General features: G+C 36.4%; 1 protein-coding gene across 1 annotated transcript in view; it reads right to left on the minus strand.

The window, feature by feature from the left end:
• Positions 1–21,192, minus strand: part of LOC131077426 (TITAN-like protein) — a 139,196-nt gene that overhangs the window by 86,637 nt on the left and 31,367 nt on the right. Inside the window, exon 2 of the mRNA XM_058014921.2 lies at positions 10,949–11,075. Within this exon, the coding sequence (XP_057870904.1) occupies positions 10,949–11,075 (127 nt within the window). The remainder of the gene's footprint in view (positions 1–10,948; positions 11,076–21,192) is intronic.

The following is a 21,192-nucleotide window of genomic DNA, read 5'->3' on the forward strand; positions in this document are numbered from 1 at the left end:
ACTATACATATATGTATATATCAGAGTTCTAAGACTCTACGAGTCCAGAGCCAAGTCGGCTCTACAGAGTCTAGAAGGCTTTGGACTCGAAGTCGGTTGAGTCTAGTCAAGTCTGATCAGACTCGCCAAGTACCAAGGGTCAGACTCTACCACACCCAGTTAGAATAAAAAGCAAAAAAAAAAATATGTGTTTTCACTTGACCAAAAGGTCATTGTATTTGCCTCCCTACCCTAAAAGCTCATTTTTATTGTTTGCAAACATAAGGAGAGAAAAAGAGGCATTTGAGCAAAAATATTGAGGCACTGAAGAGAAGACCAACAAATTGATTGAAGAGGAAATAGCGATTGTTGCTTGTTTGTGCAAGTTAGCAGCATGCATTCACGCATTTAAAGGAGTTAAAAAAAGGATTTGGAGGCCGCCTCTACAAATTTGACGATGCATTTCTTCAGTTTTGGAGCAAATTTGAAGAGGTAAGTTACATTATTTTGTTTTTTTTTAGTTTTTTACTTTCATATTTCCATTTTATTGTACATTTGTTTTGGTTTTGTTTCATTTAATATTGATGGAAAAATAAGAAACCCTAGTTTAGTTTTTTCTTTATTTTTTACTTAATTAGAATGTGTAGATGATTTTTTTCATTTATAATATATTGCAGCATAATGTCTTAGCCTACCAATATCGGTAGTGGTGCCCCAAAGGCAAACCTAGTTAGAAAGTATAAGGCTTGGAAACATGCCATCCACGGATCAAAAAGAGGAAGTAATATGTTTTCATTGCAAAAAGAATATAATGGGGCTGGTATTAACCGGCTGAAATATCACATTGCGCAAATACGATGCCATGATGCCAAACCCTGCAAAGTAGCACCTCGTGAGGCTATACGTGAAATGCAAGCTCAATTAAAGGAATTTGAAGAGAAAAAAAAATTAAAAAGGAAGCAAATGGAAGAAATGGCAAACATTGGTGGAGAGGTTTCTTCAAATCCTCGACCTCCATTGCCTGCATCTAGAAGTAGTGGCACTGCGAGTGTGAGCATTGGGCCTCGAATTCATAAAAATAAATCTACATTAGATTCACTTTTTGTTCCACATACAACTCTGGGTGCCCAGCCATCACTTGAGAGCATGGGATGAAATAAGGAGAAGCATGACACTATGAAAAATGCAATTGGAGATTTTTGGTTCTACAACACTGTTGCATTTCATGCAGTGTGGTATTCATTATTATTTTGATTTCAATGTCTTAATTTTTTGCTTTTAAGAAATTAAGAGTATGCCATATTGATTATTTTAATTTTTAAAGTTAGAAGTAAAACTTATAAGTTAATAGTTAATAGTAAATACTTATTCTATTTATTTAATCTGTTTTCGGTCTCCTTATTGACAAATTATGGTAGATGTCATTACTGTTTATGGTTCAACGCCCCTAATGATGAGGAGATAAATGGTCCTAAATTGAGTCAAAAGGTGGCTGATGTCAAAGCCACAATTGTGGAGTAGTGTGAGGTATGAAAAATTGCACCATCATGACTAATGGTTGGATCAACAGAAGAAATAGAACATTGCGAACACTGTTGAATTTACTTGTCTCCTCATCAAGTAATTCTACTTTGTATTTTGTAAAGTATGCTGATTTACCGATTACGTTTTTTAATTTTTATTTTACTAAATCGCTTTTTTTTCTTTCTTAGGTACCACGGTGTTTTCAAAGTCAACTGATGCTTCAAGAAAAATGAAAAAATGTTGAGTATCTCTATGAGGTGTTGGAGGAAGTGGGTGAGGAGAAAGTGGTACAGATAGCAATAGATAATGCAGCAAATTATGTTTTTGCAAGTAAACTTCTTATGTTGAGGCACCCCACCTTGTTTTGGACCCCTTGTGCTGCTCATTGCCTTGAACTCATATTAGAGGATCTTGGCAAAATTGCCTAGATTAAAACATGTACAGAATGCAAGGAATATTTGCAAATACATATATAATCATACCTAGGTCCTCAACCTTATGAGGAATTCCACAAATAACAAAGAGTTGGCTCGTCCAGGAATTACCCGATTTGCAACAAATTTCATCAAGTTGCAATCCTTGCTTCAGTCCAAAGCCGGTTTGAAACACATGTTTGTAATTGAGGAGTAAACCATATCATCATATGCAAAGATCACTGCAGGGATTGAGACAGTTGATCGGGCTTTTGATGAGCATAGCTTTTGGCAACCGGCCAAGGAGATTGTGTAGGTAATTTTCCATTATATTTTTGTTCTCATTTCCATTTCATTTCCATATTTTTGTTCACACGTGTTTATGTAAAACTTAAAACTTAAAGCCTAATGTTTCCAACTTTCACAATGATCACAGTTCATAGAGCCTCTTGTTGTTCTCCTACGAGTTGTTGATGGAGAGAAGCCTACAATGGGCTACATTTATGAGGGCATGGACAAGGTGAAGGAGGCCATTATAGCTATTTATTCAAGGAATCAGGCTAAGTACGGTCCCATATGGGAGGCCATTGATCGATGATGGCACAATCTACTTCACAGGCTTATACATGCAACTACCTACTACCTTAATTCAATGTTCCAATTTCGCACAAATTTGTGGGCTCTACGAAGTTGTAGAGCTAATGTCACCTAATTCATTGGTTGGAGCACACATAGTCTGTGAGATAGAGATGTTTAGGAATGCACAAGGAGACTTCTTTTCACAAGACATATGCAAGCAAAACCAAATAGAGATAATTTCAGGTAGAAATATATTCAAGGCATAGTTTAAAATTTAAATCTTAAATTTTTCTATCTACGATTCTTTTACCATTATCATAAACTCAAAGTTATAGAATAGAAATGATTTTTTTTTTTTTTCATTTCAAATGCATGGTGGGAGATGTTTGGTAATAAGGTGCCAAATCTACAAAGGATTGCAGTTCGTATCTTGAGCCAGCCATGTAGTGTTTCAGGATGTGAGTGCAATTGGAGGATGTTCAAGCATATTCACTCCAAAAAGCGCAACAGGTTAGCAGTGCAAAGGTACAATGATAGTGTGTATGTTCATTACAACCTTCGCCTCTGTCACAAACAAATCTTGGGCATTGACACATCTATCACTTTAGAGGAGGTAGAGGAGGTTGATCCACACACAGAGTGGAACATTGAGGTTGATGATCCTGTCTTCAGTGATGAAGACTTGGAATGGGTTTATCAGGTGGATCGAGAGGCAAAGGCAGTAGCTATGGCAAAGGAGGTGGCTAGAGCACGAGGAGACCCATTAGAGGACCCTGAGGATGATGTGGATGTCATCTGACCCTGAGGCACAGGCAAATATCATTGCTACAGAACTATCCAGGACCTATCTTAGGCGCACAATTAGGAGGGTTGTGGGGTCGAGTGGTCACTGATATTGGCTCCTCTGAGCCTTAGACTTCTAGGCTCTAGCTTTTATTTTGATTTATGTTTTGTTCTTTTGATTCCATGGATTTCATATTCCATGAATTTTGTAGACATTTTACACTATTTATACGTCTAAGGTGTTATTTAGTTTAACTTATTTCCTTCAGCTCAAGCCTAAAATTTGCATTTATACTTATGTGATCAATGTGAACTTGTGTATGTGTTTAAAGTAGCTTCGATTAGATGAAATTGTTGTGTCTTTAAGGTTTATTTATTAAATGATGCATGAAACAAGTTTTAAATCCTTAAAAACTCAGCCAAGACTCGATAAATTGAAAAACCCAAGAAATTCAAAAAATTTTAAGGATTTAAAACTTGCTTCATACATCCTTTAATAAATAAACCTTAAAGACAATAATCTCATCAAATAGAAGTTGCTTTGAACACATACACAAGTTTACATTGATCACATAAGTATAAATGCAAATTTTAGGCTTGAGCTGAAGGAAATAAGTTAAACTAAATTAACACATTAGAAATATAAAGTGTCATATGTCTACAAAATTCATGGAATATGACGTCCATGGCATCAAAAGTTCAAAGCATATATCAAAATAAAAGCTAGAGCCCATAAGTCTAATGCTTAGAGGAGCCAATATCAATGGCCACTTGAACCCGCAACCCTCCTACGTGTGCACCTAAAATAGGTCCTAGATAGTTTTGCCGCCATGATATCTACCTATGTCTCAAGCTCAGCCTCAGTGACATCAACATCATCCTCGAGGTCCTCTAATGGGTCTCCTCGTGCTCTAGCCTACTCCTCTACCATCGCTACTACCTATGCCTCTCAATCCACCTGATCAACCCTTTACAAGTCTTCATCGCTGAAGACAGGATCATCAACCTCAATGTTCCACTCTATCTGTGGATCAACCTCCTCTAAAGCAATAGGAGATGTGTCAGTGCCCAAGATTTGTTTGTGATGGAGGCAAAGGTTGTTGTCATGAACATACACAAGATCATTCAACCTTCGCACTACCCGTTGCGCTTTTTGGAGTGAGTATGCTCGAACATGCTCTAATTGCGTTCACATCCTGAAGCACTGCATGGCTGGCTCAAGATACGAACTACAATCCTCTGTAGATTTGGCACCTTATTACCAAACATCATCCACCATGCATCTAAAACGAGAAAAAATAAAAATCATTTCTATTCTATAACTCTGAGTTTATGATAATGGTAATAAAATCATAGATAGAAAAGTTTAAGATTTAAATTTTAAATTATGCCTTCAAAAGATTTATACTTGACATCATTTTTGTCCGGTTTTGCTTGCATATGTCTCGTGAAAAGAAGTCTCCTTGTGCATTCCTAAACATCTCTATCTCACAAACTATGTGTGCTCCAACTAATGAATCAGGTGACATTCACTCTATAACTTTGTAGAGCCCACTCCACACCTCATCATCAACCTTAAAATCTGGGCGAAATTGGAATGTCGGATTAAGGTAGTAGGCAGCTGCATGTTTAGGCCTATGAAGCAAATTGCGCCATCGTCGATCAATGACCTCCCATATGGGACCATACATTCCCTTAATAAATAGCTCTAATGGCCTCCTTCACCCTGTCCATGCCCTCATAAATGTAGCCCATTGTGGGCTTCTCTCCATCAACAACTCGTAGGAGAACAACAAGAGGCTCTATGAGCTGTGATCATTGTGAAAGTTGAAACATTAAGCTGTAAGTTTTAAGTTTTACATAAACAAGTATGTGCAAAAATAAGGAAATGAAATGGAAATGAGAACAAAAATATAATGGAAAATTACCCACACAATCTCCTTGGCCGGTTGCCAAAAGCTATGCTCATCAAAAACCCAATCAGTCGTCTCAATCCCTACAGTGGTCTTTGCATATGATGATGTGGTCCACTCCTCACTTACAAACATGCATTTCAAAACGGCCTTGGATTGAAGCAAGGATTGCAACATGATAAAATTTGTTGCAAATCGGGTAATTCCTAAATGAGCCAACTCTTTGTTATTTGTGAAATTTCTCATAAGATTGAGACCTAGGTATGATTATATATGTATTTACAAATATTCCTTGCAATCTCTACACATGTTTTAATCCAGGGAATTTTGCCAAGATCCTCCAATATGAGGTCAAGGCAATAAGCAGCACAAGGGGTCCAAAACAAGGTGGGGTGCCTCTCCATAAGAAGTTTACTTGCAAAAACATAATTTGCTGCATTATATGTCACTATCTATTCCACATTCTCCTCACCCACCTCCTCCAACAACCCACAGAGATACTCAACATTTTTCATTTTTCTTGAAGCATAAATTGACTTCAAAAACACTATGCTACTTGAGAAAAGAAAAAAAAGCAATTTAGTAAAATAAAAATTAAAAAACTTAATAACTAAATCAATATACTTTACAAAATACAAAGTACAATTACCTGATGAAGAGACAAGAAAATTCAGCAGTGTTCTATTTCTTTTGTCGGTCCAACCATTAGTCATGATTGTGCAACCCTTCCTCCTCCATACCTCACATTGTTCGGCAATTGTGGCTTTGACATCAACCACCTTTTGACTCAAAATAGGACCTTTTATCTCATCTTTAGGGGCTTTGACCCCTGGACCACAAAGAGTAATGGCATCTACAATAATTTGCAAATAAGGAGACCTAAAACAAATTAAATAAACAGAATAAGTATTTACTATTAACTATTAAGATTTACTTGTGACTTTAAAAATTAAAATAATCAATGTGACATACTCTTAATTTCTTAAAAGCAAAAAAATCAAGACAGAGAAATCAAAATAATAATAAATACCTCGTTGCATGAAATGGAACGGTGTTGTAGAACCAAAAATCTCCAATTGCATTTTTTCTAGCGTCATGTTTCACCTTATTCCAACCCATGCTCTCAAGCGATGATTGGGCACCTGGAGTCGTGTGTGGAACAAAAAGTGAATCTAATGTGGATTTATTTTTACGAATCTGAAGCCCAATGCTCACACTCACACTACCACTACTTCCAGATGTAGGAAATGGAGGCCGAGGATTTGAAGAAGCCTCTCCACCAATGTTTGCCATTTCTACCATTTGCTTCCTTTTTAATTCTTTTTCTCTTCAAATTCCCCTAATTGAGCTTGCACTTCACGTATAGCCTCAGGGGGTGCTCTATTGCATGGTTTGGCATCATGGCATTGTATTTGTGCAATATGATATTTCAGTCAATTAATACTTCCCCCACTATATTTCGTTTTGCAATGAAAACACATTACTTTTTTTGATCCGGGGATGGCATGTTCCCAAGCCTTATCCTTTCTAACTAGGTCTACCTTTGGGGAACCACTACCACCACTGATAGGGTGAGACATTATGGTGCAATATATTATAAATGAAAAAAGTCAGCATCTACATATTGTAATTAAGTTAAAAAAAACACTATGCTTTCTTATTTTTTCCATCAACATAAAATGAAACAAAACCAAAACAAATGTACAATAAAATGGAAATATAAAAATAAAAAAATAAAAAAACAACAAAAAAATATAACTCAGCTCTTCAAATTTGCTCCAAAATTGAAAAAATGCACCTTCAAATTTGTAGAGGCCTCCTCCAAATCCTTCTTTAACTCCTTTAAATGCGTGAATGCAAGCTACTAACTTGCACAAACAATTAGCAATCACTATCTCCTCTTCAATCGATCTACTGGTCTGCTCTTCAATGCCTCAATATTTTTTGCCCAAATGCCTCTCTTTCTCTCCTCCTTGTATTTGCAAACAATAAAAATGAGCTTTTAGGGTAGGGAGGCAAATATAATGACCTTTTGGTCAAGTGAAAACAATTAAGTTTTTATTTTTATTTTTCTTTTTATGTGTTTCTGCACGGCAAAGTCTTAGCCTCAAGACTCGGCGAGTCTGACAGAGTCCAAGTCCAGAGCCCCTTGGACTTTGCAAAGCCGACCTGGCTTTGGCCTCGCAAAGTCCAAGTCAGACTCATAGAGTCTTGGATCATTGTATATACATATACATATATATAGTTTTTACATATATATGTACACATAAGACATATGTATATGTACACATATACACATACACATATGTATACATACATACATACATACATATATATATATATATATATATATATAATTTACATTGTTTTTGTACTAATGAACCCTAACAAACTCAAAAGCCATTTCAAATTTTTGCCAAACCGGCAAACCAGGTTCTCAAACCCGAATTTGAACCTGAACCCAGACCAGCGACTTAAATTATTTTATCAGGTCAAGTCTAAACTAATTTGATATACCGAAGTATTTGGGGCTCACCAAATCTATGCCAGATAAATCTGGTATGGACATAGACACACTCTCTTAGCAATAATCAAAGATAAACTGGATTATGCTCCTTAAACTAGTAAAATAAAGACTGGGATCTTTAAATATTATAACCAGGTTATTCTCATGAGAAAATAGAAATTGATGAAGACAAAGTCTATGAGCAAAGGTTGAGAAATCTTTACTTAATGCCAACTGCTCTTCACTGTAAATTTTTCGTAGCAGGGGAAATTACTCCACTTGGGATTATATGACACGCTATGATTTGCTACTAATTTACTTAGAAAATTAGAAACTATTCTTCAAAATCTGCAGATATACAGTGAAATTTCAGCAAATTTAACCTATTATTAAAATAAAAGTGAACACAAAAAAAACAGTTTAGTACACCTATTTGGTTTTATGATAGTCAATAGCCCGTACTTGAATATAACATTGCCTTACTGAAAGATTATGCAAGTTACTATTTATCCAATTCTTTCTCCAACAGAAAGCTTGGAACCAGAATCATCTCCATATTGGTGCTCCCATATTATCCCTAATGTGATTCTTTACCTAGTAAAATGCTTTAGGCTTTTACTATTTAGCATAAATTGACTGTTAAATACCAGTTCTACATGCCTATCTCCTGAACCTAAATGTGTTGTTCTTCCTCACTCCCAGCTTTCTAAAGTATTTTTTGTCAACTGGGGAAACATAGTAAACTGTGGGTATTGAAATCATCATATTTAAGGTTTAAGGCATAGTGTAAAAGCCCTGAAAGTACTCAACCTATAAATTTGCAAACAAGAAACCATGAAAACAACTCAACACCAGCTTTTTATTAAAATTGTCACGAAATTTTCACTAATTGTTAGTACTAGCCAAAATCACAATTCCAAAATCTCAGCCAAGAATTAAGTGTAAAAATGATGTGAGATTTTCTCACTCCTTTTTATATGACGAACCTTTCGACATAGAAGGACAACTAGGGTGACAGGTAGAGCACGATTTCAAACTGCTAGGGCATTTCGTGAAAACAAAATGAACTTCTTTCAAGTCTATTTTACGTTGTTTAAGATCTATTTGACACTTTGTTTGCTCTGTCCAAGCTTCAAAGAGGAATCACAGGCATCATACTGTTCAAAGAGTCAGAAAGAAGGAAGTTGTTCCAGCTTAAAACTGCAATCAACATCCCAAAAACGTAGAGACTTCATAGGAACAGCCAGCTGTCCCTTACAGCTACACTCAATTTTTAAAATTAAAAACCCTAAAAATTAATTTATTGTTTCCTTTTGTGGGCCCTCACACCACACTTAGCCCTAAATGAGAAATTTCAGTCTCCACAACAACAGATTCTCAAGCTCCTTTATGGTGTATGACAGTTGTATGTTGTTAGGGTTGACTTTGCAAGATTTGAAATCAGTCATCAGTTATCAGTCATTTCAGTTAGCAAAATATCAAGGTTTTCATGGTAAAATCAGGGAAAACAACACCTAGGATTTCAAGCTCGATTTGTACTTCTCAAGATAGTATTTCAGTCCCAACATGCTGGTTTTCTACCAATGAAAACATCAGTTCTTAGCTGACTTTGCAGTCACTAATTGCAGGTTTGCAAAATATAACAGTAGAGATTTCAGTGACATTGGATAGTCAAATTCTCATACACACATTTTGAGATTCCTTTTAATGCTCTCGACACATATGATAATCAATTGGTTCTGTTAGCATAAAGTAGCATTTCTCAGTGATAGAACAGTTACGATTTCAGTAGGAAAACATCAGATTTAAGTTTTCTATCTCAAAATGTAAAATCATTGAAGAGAGGCACTTTTCTTATTAAAATGCAGCACCGTTTACAAATGGTCGAATCTCCTTACAAACTAGTGTTTGAATATCCTTAGATCAAGGACACCAATTTCATATTTTTCTTTGTGTTTTGGTTGAACTATTGGGCATCATCAATGGTCATGTCAACACCTCCTCATAAGAGGGAATTTCCAATATACCTTCAAGGTAATTAGATGCCAATGGAGCTGCCATTTCACCTACCAAGTTGCAAACCTCACTTGTTTCAGCATTGTGATGGACACCACTTGCCACAAACCACTCTGAGCTCTAAACATAAGTATCAAACCTGCAGCTTGAAGTCACCCACTATTTCACAAATAGATATAAAGCAAGCTACCTTCACAACACATCAATCTCTCTTTAAGATCCTCAAGATCAATGTGGCTGATTTTGGTGTCTAGATTTTCTTCAACTGGGGAGTTGATAAATTCTTGTCATTAATACCCTTAAAATTGAATTTCATGGCCAAGAATTTAAAACTTGTGAAGGAGCCCATGTCTGCCAAATTACATTAAAAATATATTGACAAAGAAAGAAGTGAATTGAGTGGGGATGGCACACTCTTTACACAAATGCAAAAGGTGTAAGAAAGTTCACAATCCACTCACATGTATTACAAATAAAAACACTTTAGGAAAAGGAAGAGAAGTGGGGATTGCATGCACATGAGCATAAAGACAAGTGAGGCAAAAAAGTGTGCTTAGCCCTCCCATTTTACTTGGAAAATTTTAAGATAGGAAAAAAAAAAAAAATTGGGAACATTTTGACCACGTAGAGAATAGATAAAAGGAACAAAAAGAAAACATTCAAAGCTCCAGATAATGAGAAACTTTGGCATACATCTTCAGCTCAAAAATCATATCTTGAGAGTGAAAATATCCTTAGGTCCATAGGCTGGCCAGGCAGGCCAAAAGATGTCAATGAGAAAGAGTAATATAATAAAAAACCTCGAGTTTTTGTATTGCTGAGAGGATCCTAAGTTCTAACCCTCCAAAGTATTGTACAAAAAAGTTACCCAATTTGTGTTTGCACTCAAATTGACCAAATTGATTTCTCCTTGCACCCCCAATATTTGTTTGCATACAAATCTCTAGTTAATGAAAAACATTGGTAATACCCCTAAAACTTGTGGAAGGAGTACAGGCTAAAGATTAAGATGTTATCAAGGAAAGCAATACCCTCAAAAGTTACAGGGGCATCAGTAAAGCTAAAATGGACGACAACCCATTCCCATGTGCTTATTTTGCTGATTTTGAAATAAGAATATTACATAAGCCATGTTATGATAGCCAAGTGTGAGTAACTGTACACTGAGAGAAGCCTCTAATATTTCCTCATGGAGAAAGCATAGGTCCACTGCTTAAAGAAAAAGTACAGCTTACCTTGGTAAAATCTTGTTGAGAAATGCAGTACTTATCTCTCTTCTGAACATCTGCTCCATTCTCTACCCAAAAGGACCTTAGGCATTCCATATGCTCTGTACTTGTCAAATGTTTAATGGTGTTGCAGCTGCAGAAGATATGATAATTACATCAGAAAGATGAAAAAACAAATTCTTTATTGAAGTGTAACTCAATAATGCCATGTTAAGATCAGAAACTCAGAAAGGCAATTTCAGCAGGCATCACAAGAGCAATGAAATTAGCATTTTACCTACTGAATTTCACACATAAATATATGATATCACACACCCATCTATTCTGGTTAGCTTTCCCTTCAAGTATTTTATTATGTTACCAATAAATTAGAAAGCAAGCTCGGATCCAAGTCCAATTTGAACCTGGTCTGTATACAAGAACAGTGCTCTTGTGGGGACATCCAAGGTCCTATCAAACAGGCCTGTATTCGGCCAGACAAACCTGGTAAACCCAAACAGAACCCAAGTGAACCCGGGTTAAAGATACGTGTTTTTCTTCTCTTTTCTTGAATTGAAATTTGACTGGAAAACAAAAATTTGTGAGCCCTAACACTAAAAGTGTCATCTAAACCATTAAAAACACTAAAATAAACTTAGTTTAGCTCATTTTAAATGCAAAAGACAAAAACCATTCATTGTTGCTGAATTCTTGTTCTTTATTGTCATTACACAAATAGAGCTGAAGATTGATCACTAAAGGATTCAGAGCAGTTGGATTGCTATTCCAAATGTGTACAAGAGCCCATTCATTGCCAGAGAGATCATAAAGGAAGATTTTCATTTGTTATTGTCCTTCATTTTTTCTTTTAAAGATGAACTCTCTTGTTTTGTTTTCATTCTTCTATGTTTAAAATGTTAAATGAGTCAGGATATATAATTTTTTGGTTTCAGACTTGTCATTGTGACGGCATGTTGACATGATATAGCAGATTCCAAGTGGTAGGGTATATGTTTGGGTTTGCAATGGGTGTGATGTGAGGTATACAAGCTTATAAAGTCAGGTGAAAACCCATTTGTGTGGCATTCTTGGAATATCCATTAAAGCTTGCCCAGGAAAAAATAGAACACCTATGTCAATATATCAAGTGCTTGAGTATATAAGAGTAAGTGCAAGCAAATGAAGCGATAGCCCATAGAACAAGTCATCCTTTGGCAAGGAAACAATCACCAGCAATGAGGCACCCTCCTTCCCCATCCATTCCTAAAGTTATGTTAGAAAGCCACCCATTTTTGGTCATGCCTCAAAAAGAGCCTACTTCACATAAAAAAACAAAGGGACCACTGGAAATGACATTTTAAAATGAATCACCACATGCAAGATGCATCTATCCAAATGGTTTGTCTTTCAAAGTTGGTCGATCAGCATATTGGCAAGAAATGGTGAGCAAAATTAATGAGGGTCCAAAAGAATACAAGGGTTTGAGTTATGAAAATGTGCATAGCACCTTATTGGCAATAAAGGTGAATCTTGTAAAAGATTTATTTAAGCCCATTAGGGATTTGTGGAAAGAGACAAGGGTATCCATCATTTTTTTGGATGAAAGGATGCCATAAATCAGCCCTTAATCAATGTAATTGCAATGAACCCTAAAGGGGCAATGCTTTTGGAAAAATAAACTGTAAGGGGTAGATAAAAAATGCACAATTTGTTGCTCACAGTCTCATAGTGGCCATTGAGGAAGTGAGACAAATTATTTTTCCAAATCATGACAAACAATGTAAAAAATACTAGAACAGCTGGAACAATGGTTGATACACATTATTCACACATATTCTTGTGCTATCCACTCGAGATTGGCAATAAAATTGATTAGATCAAATAGATGCACATTGAGGCCAAAGAGATCCAAATGTTCATCACCAACAACCACATGGCATAAGGCATATTCAAACATTCTTGAAATAGGAGTTCCTAAAGGTAAATAAAACAATATAAAATTTTATATTTCACTTTAGTAATTTATTTTTTTAAACTTAAGTATGTTTTCCTCTTTGTTTTTTATTTTTATTACTTTTATTTTGAAATGGGTTGTTGAGAACCAATTTGTCACCAACCCAATCTTTTTGGGATGACTTGTGAAGGTTCATGAGGTACTTTCTAGTATGGTCAACTTTGGTTTGTATGGAGGCAATCCAACAATGTGAGAGCAACAAATATTGAGCACATCATTAGTCTATTTTTTTAGTATTTTGTAATTTGCATTTTTGGAGGCCTTCAAAACATTACTTAAGGCGTATTGCCTTTGCCTAAACCTCTTCACCACTCTATATAGATTTTTGGAGATATTTCCAACACACCGAAGAAGATTTTTGCCCAACAGGCTAGAAGTCAGGACCCTACCAAGTTGGGGTACAAAAAATAAATATTTTTTATACATTTTACTTACTTTTGTTGCTAATATGTGTTGATGTTAGCAGCAGGAGATATCTTTCTCCTGACTGCCATATTCATCATCAATAATACTTTGTTTAATAACCTACTTATTGCTGACCTCCATCTACGATTTCTTTTCTATTTGTTTTTCCTCATGTTAATGTATTAGTTAGTATTAATTTCTTTAACTAATATTTAATTAGTATCGAAAGAGTATTGATCGGATTTATTTATCCTTATTGCACCCTTTGGTTGACAGGGTACCCCGATTGGGGTCATGTCCCTTCATTTGTCTTGGACGGGTATATCATTTGTTCAATCCAAGCTTTGGAAGACATATCGTGGTCGAAGTATATGCTGCATAAAGATTCGTATAATACTCGATAAGAATTTGCTGTATATATGTGTATGATGTTCATGGAGATATAGCTGTGAATATTCTGCATTATCTTCAGGGGTTATTTGCTGTTCATATACTGCAATCCCTGTGTCTCCCTTGCTGTGCACATTCGTGTAATACTGTCGAAACAGATCTACTGTGTGGATCATCAATATATATGTATATATATATATATACTGTGCATATTCAGATATAACTTGAATATATGCGCTGAGTTTCTTTTGTTTTTTTTGCTAGAAGTTAACAGACTGAAAAAACTTTCAAACCAATCTACATCCTCAGAATATAAACATATTACTTCAGAATTGATATATTTCAAAGGAATATTATTCTGAAATTCTGAAAATTAAATTCTGATCCAAAACTTGACATGGTACCAGAGAAGGTTTAACCAAAATCTTGATCAGAATTGTTTAAACTTTAAACAACAAAGAATTCATCTACTCTTCTCATCTAAGGGAGTTTTATCCAAGTCTTGAAAATGGTGAATGGACTCAAGGTTGAAGATAGACTTGATGGTGCCTCTAACTTCACCTCTTGGAAGTTTAGAGTCCTAATTGCATTAGAAGAAAACGATATTCTCGAATTTGTCGAGAAAGAAATACCCGACCCTTCTAATGAGGTTGAAAAAACACAATGGAGAAAGAATGGAATAAAGGCCAAGAAGATATTAATTGATTCAGTAAAAGATCACCTTGTACCTATTATATCCAAGTTGAAGACGGCCAAAGCCATGTTCAAGACTCTACAAGGCATGTATGAGATAAACAACACCAGCAGAGCTCTTGCATTGACGCAACAGCTTCATCACATTAAAATGACTAAAGGCGAATCTATCATCTCCTTCTTCATGAAGATCACCGAGTTGAAGGATCAGCTAAGTGCCATAGGAGATGAAGTTGAAAACAGAGACCTGGTTATGTTGGCTTTAAATGGTCTTCCACAATCTTGGGAGCCCTTCATCCAAAGTATCAATGGAAGATCTAAATGACAAAGTTTGATCGCCTTAGAGCAGATTGCATTCAAAAAGAATCCAGGTTGGCAGCAAGAGGTATTGGTCGTAGCTCTCACAATGAAGACAACTATGTTCTTGCTACCCAAACCTCAAAGAGGAAAAGGAGAGAAGGGAGAAAAGGAAATTTCAAAAGAAATAAAGACAGAAAATCAGATGCTGCTCCTAAATCAAAGAAGAAGAAGGATCTCTCTCATATTCAATGCTTCAGATGTGACAAATATGGGCACTTTGCTAATGATTGTCCAACAAGACCAAAATCACATGCCTCTACTGCAAATGTGGATGATGTCTATCCTCAGAAGGAACCAAGAGATGACTCAAGCAGATTTCTATTCATTTCGGCTCTTTCAAGCAATATCCCAACCAACAGTAACACTTGGTTGATTGATAGTGGCGCTTCGCGACACATTACAGGATATCGAGAGCATCTTTCTGACTTGGTGGAAAGAGAAACCAACTTGAAAGTAATAATTGGAGATGATGCTTGCTATTCAGTGAAAGGTGCTGGAACCACCTCTCTACATCTAGACTCCGACATCCCTCTTCACTTGAGTGATGTCTTGTTCGTACCAGGTATCAAGAGGAACCTTGTATCAATTTCAGCTTTGAAGGACAAAGGATATCAAGTTGCATTCTCAAAAGGAAAAGTTCTTGCTTGGCCAAAGAACTCTACCATTAAAACAGCTAAGGTGATTGGTGTTCGCCAAGAGAGTCTATATAGACTTTCTACTAGCCCAACTCAAGCATTGATGCATGATTCTACCAATTCGAGTGAGCTATCACTTCAGAGCTCTTCCGTCAATGGAGAAGATGGTTACCGGCCTTCCGAAACTCAATCAGGGACATAATGGTACTTGCAAAGGATGTGCAATGGGTAAGAATACTAAGGGTCCTTTTCATAGTAGTGAAAGTAGATCAAAATGTATTCTAGATCTTGTTCATTCTGATTTATGTGGTCCAATGTCTGTGGCATCCTTAAGTGGTTTTTGGTATTATGTAATTTTCTTTGATGACTACTCTAGAAAGACTTGGATTTATTTTTTGAAGTCTAAAGAATCTAAAGAAGTACTTGAGAAATTCAAAGACTTTAAGGCCCAAGTAAAAAACTTGTCAGGAAAAAGGATCAAGGTTCTAAGATCTGATAATGGAGGAGAATACACCTCTGGAAGTTTCCGTAATTTCTGTATTGAGGCAGGGATTAAGAGGGAGTTTTGTGTTCCTTACAATCCCCAACAAAACGGAGTTGCAGAAAGGAAGAATAGATCTATAGTTGAGGCAGCCAAAGCTATGATCCATGATCAAGACTTACAAACGTTTCTTTGGGCAGAAGCATCTAGAATTGCAATATATGTTTAGAATCGGAGCCCTCATCGAATATTGGAGAGTATGACTCCTGAAGAAGCATTTACAGGTGTGAAACCTGAGGTTAGTCATTTGAGAATCTTTGGTTGTCCTGTTTGTATTCATGTGCCTAAAGATAAGAGATCTAAGTTAGAACCATCTGGCAAGAAAGGAATATTTGTGGGTTATAGTGAATCTTCGAAAGCCTATAGGATCTACATTCCAGGACAGAAACAAATAGAGATCAGCAGGGATGTCTCTTTTGAAGAAGATGTTGCATTCAAAAGATCTAAAGGTTCATACATGGAAATAGATAATGAAGACCAAGAGACTCCTCAGGACATGGACGTTGATCATACTCCCGAGATTCAGAGGGAGTCTACATTAACCTGAAGAGGCTATTGATCCAGTTGAGCCTTTGGAATCTACAGATGTTCCAAGAGATATTGCTATAGGTCGAAAGAGACCTCTATGGGCTAGACAGACTATGCAAGATGCAGAAAAGTATGCAGCTCCTAGAGGCACATTCAGAGAAAGCAAAAGACCACACAAGTTTCCAGGATATGTGGCATCAATGAGTCACATCATTGAATCTAAACCTTCCAGTGTTGAGGAAGCATCAACTCAGCAAGTGTGGAAAGATGCTATGACAGAAGAATATCAGTCCATTCTCAAGAATGATGTTTGGGATGTTGTTCCTAGACCAGAAGAGAAATCAGTTGTATCTTCCAAGTGGCTTTTCAAGATCAAGCATGCAGCTGATGGGAGAATTGAAAAGTACAAAGCAAGATTTGTGGCTAGAGGATTCTCTCAGAAAGAGGGAATAGATTATGAGGAGACCTTTGCCCCTGTTGCTCGCTATACATCCATCAGGACTATTATTGCTATTGCATCAACTAAAGGATGGAAGCTACACCAAATGGATGTAAAGACAACATTCCTTAATGGTGTAATTGAAGAAGAAGTGTACATTGAACAACCAGATGGGTTTGTGATTCATGGAAAGGAATCTCATGTATGCAGATTGAAAAAGACATTGTATGGCCTTAAACAGGCACCTTGTGCTTGGTATAAGAGGATTGATCGATACTTGATGAGTTTAGGGTTCTCCAAAAATGATGCAGATTCAAATCTCTACTTCAAGAGGTGTGGCAGAGACCCAATGAGATTATTCTAAGTCAAGGAAAATACACCATAGATATCTTGAAGAGATTTGGGATGTTGGATTGCAAATCTATGACTACACCAATGGAAACAAATTTAAAGAAATTGAGTGAGTTTGCAGCTAGTTCAAATATGGTAGATCCCACCATGTACAAGCAATTGATTGGATCCTTGATGTATCTAGTCAATACTAGACCGGACATTTGCTATGCAGTGAGTGCCCTTAGTCAGTTCATGTGTGAACCAGGGCAAATTCATCTAGTTGCAGCTAAGCATATCTTAAGATACTTGCTTGGGACAGTTGGATATGGTTTGAGATATTCTATTAGAATATTTAATTATTATTTAATTAGTATTTTAATGGTCATTAATGTAATTTTTGTTTTATTTGGTTTTCTATTTTTGGCTTCTATTTTTAGAAGCAGTTGTTTCTTTTTAGAAACATCACCGCTTGTAATCGCCTATTTAAATGGCTCTATAACTGAATAAAGTTATCCGATTGTATATTCAATTGATTTTTCATGGTATCAGAGCAGGTCGATGGGGTTTTATAGAGTTTGGTGAATTTTTAAAAAATTTGAAGGCGGGACCTGGATATTATTTCCAGACAAAAAATTTAAGTAATTTTTTTATGAAAAAAATCATTAGTGCTTTTGGGTTTCTAGGAATCGCAAGCTAGGGTTTTCCTCAGAATTTTTTATCCATTTTTAATTTATTTTTTGAAAAAAAAATTGTGGTTGTGTTCGTGTTTTGTGCCTGCGCGGCTAGGGCACACTATTCTCTGGGCGTTTTTTTTGCAAACTGCAAATTCGAGGGTTTTCGTGGGATTTCAGTCGGCGTTTTTCCTGGCAGCGAGGGTTTCCAACTTCCTGCATTTTTTTTTTCTGCAGGGCGCCGAATATTTTCTGGGTGATTTTCATGGCAGGATTTTTTTCTGGTTCGTAATTTTCATGCAAGGGTCGATGGATTATCTGAGATTTTTTTAGGGCTTCTGGGCATCGTGATTTTCTCCACTGCGCGTGTTTTTTTACCTTGCGACGCAGTTATTTCGTGGATTTTACTGACACGGCGGTGCGATTATTTTTGCGCGACTGTTGTCTGCCACAACCTACATCTTTCCCAATTTTTCCCCCACATCTTTCCATTCTGCGATTTGTCTACACCAGCACGCGCGATTTTCGGCGGCTTTTTCATGGGATTTTTGGGTCATTTTCCCATGCGATGCCACTACCTTCTATCACCTGATGTCTATTTTTTTCTGCGTGATGACTATAGTAGTTTTTGGTCCTACAGCTCGTGTTTCTTTTTTTCTTATTTTTTTCTCAATAAAAAATTAGTGATGGGTTTTTAATATTTTTTTCTAAAAAAAAAAAATATTTTGAGTTTTATAATTTTGCCCCTTCAAAATTATTCTAGGTTTTATTAATTTTTTCCACAAAAATTATTTTTTTCTAGGCAAGGTCTCTCGTCCTACAGGTTCCAGGGTTTTCACGATTGTTTCCTGAAAAATTGTCCGTTGGGTTTTCTGATTTTTCTCCACAAAAAATCACGAGGGGGTTTTGCTTGATTTTTTCCTCAAAAATCAGGGAGTGTTGTTTTACCATGTGATGTCTACTATTTCACCGCGTGAGGTTTGTTGTTTTACCACATGATGTATAATGTTATGCCATGTGATGTCTGATGTTGTGCCATGTGATGTTTGGTGTCTTGCCGCATGATGACTGGTGTTTTACCATGTGATGTTTGGGGTTTTACCGTGCGACATTTTAGGTTTTTTTTACCATTTTTTTTTCACAAAAAAATGATGATTTGTATCTTCAGTTTTGGAGTGTTTGCCGATTTTTCCTCAAAATTGTGGTTTCAGTTTGGTTACCCAACATCAGGTTGGATGGATTCTAGTATTCTTGGTCATTAACACTTTGCAGATCCAGGGAGGGTCTCCGTTGTAGTCGAGTGTTCTTTCCATTTGTGATCAAAAGACCTGCAGTGTCTTCTATAGGGTAGTTCGTTGATAGAATGACCATTAAGGGAGGGTATTAGAATATTTAATTAGTATTTTAATGGTCATTAGTGTAATTTTTGCTTTATTTAGTTTTCTATTTTTGGCTTCTATTTTTAGAAGCAGTTGTTTCTTTTTAGAAACATCACCGCTTGTAATCGCCTATTTAAACGGCTCTATAACTGAATAAAGTTATCTGATTGTATATTCAATTAAATTTTCATATTCTTCCCGTGTAAATCTAAAGCTACAAGGCTACTCTGATTCTGATTGAGCCGGAAGTGTAGTTGACAGAAAGAGCACCTCTGGATGTTGCTTCAACTTGGGTCTGCAATGATTTCTTGGTGTAGCAGGAAGCAATCCTCAATGGCACTAAGTACAATGGAGGCAAAATACATTGCAGCATGTGTAGCAACTCGAGAAGCAGTGTGGCTTCGAAAGCTCCTTGCAGGATTGTTTGGACAATCATTGGAGCCGACTGTTAATCATTGTGACAATCAAAGTTGTGAAAAGCTATCTGTCAATTCAGTGTTTCATGACAAAACAAAACATGTTGAGATCAAATACCATTACATCAGAGATATGGTATTGAGGAAAGCTATCCAGTTGAGATATATTTGCACTGATGAACAGAGGGTTGAAATTCTCACCAAGCCTCTCTCTAGAGTGAAGTTTCTGCATTTTCGAGACAAGCTTGGAGTTGTGGAGAATGAAGCCCTTGGTGAGAGGGAGTCTCAGTATCAGTGATCTTTTATAATTTGCCATAATGCATCTTTCTTTGTGATGGAGAAATTTGAGGTGAAAGCCCTTGTCCATCACTGAGACGGAGATGTGGTTCTATCCACCCTCTGGGAGTAGCCATGGTGGATGTCATGTTGAGTGACTCCATGACAACATCACATTGAGAGACTTCGTGATGATTTTCTTACTTGTGTTTATCCACCCTCTGGGAGTAGCCATGGTGGACATCATGTTGAGTGACTCCATGACGACATCACGTTGAGGGACTCCGTGATGGACACTTGTGCACATATTCCTTTCCACTCATGGGAGTAGCCATGGTGGGCATCACGTTGAGTGACTCCGTGATGAACTCTTTTCCACAAATGGGAGTAGCCATTGTGGATGTCATGTTGAGAGACTCCATGACATGTATATATGGAAAGATACCTTCCTAGCTAAGAGGGATTGTTGATGTTAGCAGTAGGAGATATCTTTCTCCTGACTGCCGTATTCATCATCAATAATACTTTGTTTAATGACCTACTTATCGCTGACCTTCATCTACAATTTCTTTTCTATTTGTTTTTCCTCATGTTAATGTATTAGTTAGTATTAATTTCTTTAACTAATATTTAATTAGTATTGAAAGAGTGTTGATCGGATTTATTTATCCTTATTGCACCCTTTGGTTGATGGGGTACCCTGATTGGGGTCATGTCCCTTCATTTGTCTTGGACGGGTATATCATTTGTTCAATCCAATCTTTAGAAGACATATCGTGGTCGAAGTATATGCTGCATAAAGATTTGTATAATACTCGATAAGAATTTGCTGTATATATGTCTATGATGTTCGTGGAGATATAGCTGTGAATATTCTGTATTATCTTCAGGGGTTATTTGCTGTTCATATACTGCGATCCCTGTGTATCTCTTGCTGTGCACATTCGTGTAATACTGTCGAAACAGATCTACTGTGTGGATCATCGATATATATATATATATATATATATATATACTGTGCACATTCAGATATAACTTGAATATATATGCTGAGTTTTGTTCTTTTTGCTAGAAGTCAACAGACTGAAAAAACTTTCAAACCAATCTACATCCTCAGAATATAAACATATTACTTCAGAATTGATATATTTCAAAGGAATATTAGTCTGAAATTCTGAAAATTAAATTCTG

The sequence above is a fragment of the Cryptomeria japonica genome, chromosome 3 (genome assembly GCF_030272615.1).
Source record: "Cryptomeria japonica chromosome 3, Sugi_1.0, whole genome shotgun sequence".
In the NCBI taxonomy this organism is placed as follows: domain Eukaryota; kingdom Viridiplantae; phylum Streptophyta; class Pinopsida; order Cupressales; family Cupressaceae; genus Cryptomeria; species Cryptomeria japonica.